The sequence below is a fragment of the Cavia porcellus genome, unplaced genomic scaffold, assembly GCF_034190915.1.
Source record: "Cavia porcellus strain 051 isolate PalLab524CR breed Dunkin Hartley unplaced genomic scaffold, mCavPor4.1 scaffold_3, whole genome shotgun sequence".
NCBI lineage: Eukaryota > Metazoa > Chordata > Mammalia > Rodentia > Caviidae > Cavia > Cavia porcellus.
The window spans coordinates 119,447,706-119,453,273 of NW_026947486.1; the positions used below are offsets into that span (position 1 = coordinate 119,447,706).

Consider the following 5,568-nt stretch of genomic DNA (forward strand, 5'->3'; position numbering starts at 1 on the left):
CTGTCATCCACTGACACCAAATCACTCTCCTCTGCTTGTGGGGTTTCCTCCCCTGTCCTCTCCCCCAGGGTCCACAACTTTCCTGACTGTGCTGCATGCGGCTCAATTCCTCAGGGAGGGCAAGCAGGTCCCTGGGCCTAACTTCCCTGGAAGGACAGTGTGCCAGCGTCACCAAGATGACAGCTTCGACTTCCCTAAACACAGCTTTGCCCAGTATTGGAGACTGAACCCATGGCTTTCCCTTGAGCTAAACGCCTACTCCTGTCACATATTTTAATTTGAGGCAGAATCTCACTAAATGTGACTTTTTTTTCTTTGTTCCTTTTGGTTCTTGAGACAGAGTTTTGGTTTGCAGTTCAAGGTATCCTGGAACTCACCTTGTCGTCCAAGCTTGCTTTGAACTCATGGTGATCCTCCTGTATTAGCCTCCTGAGTGCTGGGATGACAGGAATGCACCCCATGCCTGGCCTGACATTCTTAACAGGAAAATATGAGTTATGTCATAAATGATATTGAGGCTCCAGGAATCTTTGAGAGAGTGACTCACAGCATTTGTCACACGAAAGTAAATTTACATTAGAAGAAAATTTTACAGTATTATCATACGCTGTCAGTAATATTTTTAACGATTTTATACTGGGTAGTGTTCTCCATAGCCCATAAATTCCATAATGAAGAAATGTATTAAATGCACTTAAAACGTAAGATCACCAGAATCACTCTAACAAATGTAAAAAGCAAATTACATTTACAATCACATTTGGCTGGTACTGCATGAAGAAGGGTTGTCTCATGCATCTGCCTGACAGTAAGCATCATAAACACTTTGAAGAAACACAACCTGACACAAAGGCTACCACAACCTGACAGAAGGGAGCAACATTTCTTCAAGGACATTCATCCAGCAGCTGTCTCTATAACCTAGTCCTCCCCATTTTACCGTGAAACATTCTGCTGGATTCAGCCTCCTCAGCTTGCTCAGAGTTCATTACTGTAAGCATGCTCCCATTCCAAGGTCATGCTCTCCCCCAAATAAACACCATGATACCTTTAAGAATCTGTTGTTCTGATTGCTAAAATCATTTGTAAAATTCTCCAGAGGTGAGGCATAGGAACCAAGAGCAGTGAGCAGCAGTTCTCGGGGAAAAGGACCTCCTAGGTAACAGGTGACTGTGTTCTACAGAGGATGACCTGGACCCTCCTCTAAGCTCAACTCCCCAGTACCCTGGAGAGAGACACCTCTTATCATGAGCCTCCCATCCAGCCTCAGCCAAGGGAGGTACAAATAGTGAGGAGGGGGCTTCCGCTTCCTAAGCTGCCCTCCCACCAAGGGCATCTTCCTGAATGGGGCAGGAAGCTTTGGGCAACATCCCTGGGGTCAGGGACCATGCCACAATGTCGTCAGCCCCCTGGAGTGCATGGCCCCAGTGCAGGGTGTCTTTGAGGAGAGCACTGGCCATTGGCACTGGCCAGGATGCTCACAATGCTCCTGGAGCGTGTAGCTCCTGCCTTGCTTTGAGGCCGGCAGGAAGAGTGGGCATGGAAGCCAGCTCCCCTCCCAGCAGCATGGCATGCTCGCCCCTCTGACCTCAGGTCCATGGGCTGAGAATGCTCCAGTCCCGTGTGCTACTTATGGCCACCAGCTGTTACCTTTACTAGCTCCTCCTCTACCTCCATCCCTAAGTGTGTGTCCCCCAGGGGAAGCCGCCCAAGACCTCAGAGGACAAAAGCCAGAAACCAAGGAGAGGCGTTAGCTGAAACAAACTCAGGAGCAGAAAGGTTGCTCAGCTTTATTTTTTTCAGTGCCACACGCTCAATGTGGTATGGGCTTCAGCCCCCTTTTGCCAGAAGAGAAGAGGCCGGAAACAAGGGCTTCAAGCGCTGCAGGATCCGCAAGAGCAGGGCAAGTTCCTCCAGGAACTGGGTGAACACTATCTGGAGGTGGCCACGGTCCTGGGCGACCCATCTCCTGCGAGACAAGGGACAATCGCTCCGGGTCAGGACTCGGAGCCTGGTCAGCACCCCCAAATTCAGCTTCCTCCATACTCAGGGACCCCGACATTCTGCACTGCCCACACTCAGCACCTCCTGCACTCAGAGAGACCGCAAACTCATCCCCCCCCCCACCGCCATCTGCGCCCACCGTGCCCCGCGGCCTCACACAGTCAGGACGCTGCGGTCCCTGGTGAGCACCCGGTGAAGGTCAGGGCTCTCCCCGAAATCAGCCAGGTACCTTAGGCTGACCTCAGCCTCCAGGGAGGACCAGAAAGGCACCCTGACCTTGCTGTGGTGAGAGGTTAAGGCCTGATGCGCTACTGTCCACTCCCGGCCCGCCAGGTCCTCTGTCCCCTCCTGTCCAGTTCCGATCTGTCCGGTCCAGTCCAGGCCCGGGAGCTCTCAGGCTGTGCTCACCCACGTGGCTCCCCTCCCTCGCCCCCTTCGCCCGGGCTGTGCCTGTCCACGCGGCCCCTCCGCCCGGGACCCCATCCCCTCTCCTGTCCCCGCGTCCACCGTGGGTCTTGCGCGTCTCTGGCTCCGCTCCCCACGCCTCCCCGTCCCCCAACCAAGGCCCCGTCCTGAAGGATACAATTCATGTAGACCGGTCCCTGTCCTGCTGACCAAGAGCACAATGTCCCCAAAGGGCCACGGGCCATGGGGTATCTGGACGATCCGCAAAATGGTTGCAGCGTAGGCTCCCTCGTCCCCGGAGACACCTGCGCCAGCCTGGTCACTCCTGTGGCCGTCCGCTCCGCCCTCAGCACTGCCAGAGGACTGCATGGCTGCCGGACCTCTTCCCCTCAGACGCTGCCTGGATTAGGACGGACTAAGTAGGCCTCTGTGAAGCTCCGCCCCTTTCACCGCCCACAATGCACCTGGTGATGCCTATAGCGCCTGCGCAAGGTGGCTCTCGTGTATGTGTGCGTGTGTGCGTGCGTACCTGTGTGTGCGCTCATGCGCGCGCGAGCGGATTTCCCGCCAAACTGGCCTTCAGGCCTAAACTGCTCTTTGGTTGCCAGGCAACGGGGCTTTCCTCACAGAGCCCCGTCCAGAACGCCCCCCCCCACGCCCAGTGCCCATGCGCAATGGACCTTCAGGCGTGGGGTCCCCTCCAAGCTGGCTCAGCCCTTGGGTCCAGAGATGCCCTTGGGTTACCGGGCACTGAGGAGTTCCAGAGGTCATGCTCTGTAGTGGCAAAATCTATGGGGCCCTCCGGAGCCGCTGGGTGGGATGGCACAGGACAAGGCCTGGCAGGTTAGGAGCATCAAAGCCGTTTCTTGTGTGAATGCCTGGTGCTGGACTGTGCAGGACGGGACGGGGCTGGGCGTGGTGGGGAAGAGGCCCTGTCTGGGATCTGGACGCCTCTTGGAGCTGCTGGACCTGTAACGCCCACAGGGGGAGCCAGGCCTTGGGCGCTGTGCTGGCCCATGGTCCCTGCCTCCAACCAATGCCCCCCAACCGGGTTCTTGGGGAGGAAGTGGCTGTGGCCAAGCCCAGCCCCATACTCTCCAGGCCCGGGCGTGCAGTCAGGAGTGCAGCTTCCTGGTGGTGCCCACCCAGGGGTGTGCCCGGAACAGCCGCTCTTGGGTAAGTTTGAGATGCGAATAATCACTGTTGAGTGAATCGAAACAGGATGGGCGATCAACACGGACTTGTTCAGCTCTTGTTGTGTATCTCAGTAGAAGCATGAAAGAAGTGTCTAAAGGACTACTATACACAGGAAGGGTTCTTTGTATATGAATGGTTTACAACGTGTTCACGAAATATGTAGGATCAAACCAAACATACTGAAAGAAAATTTCCGGGAACTTATTTGGCCATCTGGATAGCTGAAGTCTTTCCTAAACCACTAACAATAGAATGATGATAACCAAAAACATGCCTTGGGTATCACGTTCCAATCGTCGTTTAAAGTAGTAAGCAGGAATTGGCTTATTTATCCACAAATATGCCACACTTTCAGTGTGGTTACTTTTAATGATGAAATAGCAGTTGAGTTTTACTTTCTTTCTTTGTTCCTCCACTATGCACTTTTGGCTGGCCTTGAAGTCACTTTGTAGCCCAGGTTGGCCTTGAACTCACTGGGATCCTCCTGCCTCCACCCTCTGAGTCGTGTGATGACAGATGTGTGTGAAATCATCTGGCTTTTCCTTTCCAAACTCGTGTGTGTGTGTGTGTGTGTGTGTGTGTGTGTGTGTGTGTGTGTGATTACAGTTAGCATGTATTACATTTGTCAACAGAACAGTTAAGAAAGTGATTCATTACTTGTGGAGAAAAACTTCTAATTAGTTCCCAAGTGAACTACTTTGCAGAAGTTGTAGTTATTCGGTACTATTCACTAGAGGCTGAATTATTCCCTGGAAAGTTCTTCTAATTGGCACCTCTGCTTGATGCGGTGATCACTGTTGTCCTGGGCACTCCCTGAAGTCACCGAGTCTCAGGGCCAAGGCTAGACACCAGGGGGCTGACGCCACACAGCTCCCTTTGTGTCTGTGGCTTTGAGCTGCTTCTGCAAAGCGGTCTTTTCCAAATTCTGCAACAGTGCTGGACCTTCCTTGAAAGCTGTCTCTCCAGAGGGCAGCTGGTAGCTCGCTTCAGTGATTCATTGGGTTACATTAGATGTTTTTCTTCTGTTCCTTCCGACTACTCACATATGAGCACAAAAGCCCCACCCATGGGAGGTGCCGGTTAAATAGTGCCCTCCACACTGCCAGTCCTGGCCTAAGCACTGCCAGTCACAGCCTTCATGTGTCTCAGTCAGAAAAGACTTGTTTGGCACGTGACAAAGATATGTTTCTGTCACGTCGGTCACAATGTTTAACAATTTTGACTATGAAACGATGGGGCCCAGGCGAACAAATTTGAGAGTGATAGTTAAATAAGGAACTCTTTGCCAGATACTCAGGATGTTCTTGAATTTCTGGGCTTCAAACCAATACAGTCATGACTCAGCATCCACGGGGAGCTACTCCAGGCTTGGGATCAGGTCCCTGAACCTGAACCGCCATGAACTCAGAGCCCTTGCATCAAATGTAGCATTGGCATGCCCCCTCTGCAAATAGTTTTAGGAATCTCTAGATTACTTATAATTTTAATGCAGTATAAGCGCTATGGCATTTTGTCCTTCTATCGTGTACCCCGTACATGTTTAGTAGAGACGCGGTTTTCTTCTAGTGCTTCCCGTGCGAGGTTGGTTGCATTTGCAGCACAGTCCTGCAGCGTCAGACCGAGCTTGCCCTGACCAGCCTCACTGTTCCCTCACTGCCCGCGTTCTCCCTTCTCCTCTCTTCTCTCCACAGCCTGCCAGTCTCTCATTGCCCTCCAGCTGATTCCCTTCAAATTGTCCTAGCCACCTTCTAGGCGACCTGAGGCCAGCTTAGCTTCATCTCTTACCTGGGTGTGGATGATGGTGTGTTCCGAGTTCTGCAGAGTTTACTGGACCCCTTTCCCAGAGATGTGGCCCGAATAGTGTTCTCCCTTAGAAGAAGGGGACGAGGCTGGCACGGGTCCCCCTGATGCGGACTTTTGAAGGGCCCAGCTTTACACCAAAGGGTTTGAGATGTGTGGGCC

The 5,568-nt window shown here is 52.9% G+C and overlaps 1 protein-coding gene across 1 annotated transcript; it reads right to left on the bottom strand.

Moving 5' to 3' along the window:
* Nucleotides 1-1,772: 1,772 nt before the first annotated feature.
* LOC134475398 (EKC/KEOPS complex subunit LAGE3-like) lies at nucleotides 1,773-5,015 on the bottom strand. Its single transcript, XM_063245672.1, has 3 exons — nucleotides 2,588-5,015; nucleotides 2,162-2,284; nucleotides 1,773-1,969 (listed from the first exon to the last, which is right to left on the bottom strand). The coding sequence occupies exons 1-3, from the start codon at nucleotides 2,776-2,778 to the stop codon at nucleotides 1,831-1,833; spliced, it is 453 nt and encodes a 150-aa protein (XP_063101742.1). The 5' UTR covers nucleotides 2,779-5,015; the 3' UTR covers nucleotides 1,773-1,830.
* Between the last annotated feature and the right edge of the window lie 553 nt (nucleotides 5,016-5,568).

Bases quoted from the DNA above. Each gene is read 5' to 3' on its own strand.
- LOC134475398 (XM_063245672.1), bottom strand. From the start codon at position 2,778: ATGCAGTCCTCTGGCAGTGCTGAGGGCGGAGCGGACGGCCACAGGAGT. The intron at 2,285-2,587 runs GTATCCTTCAGG...CTCTCACCACAG, and splicing joins GGGACCGGTCTACATGAATT to CAAGGTCAGGGTGCCTTTCT. The intron at 1,970-2,161 runs GTGAGGCCGCGG...CTTGTCTCGCAG, and splicing joins GACCGCAGCGTCCTGACTGT to GAGATGGGTCGCCCAGGACC.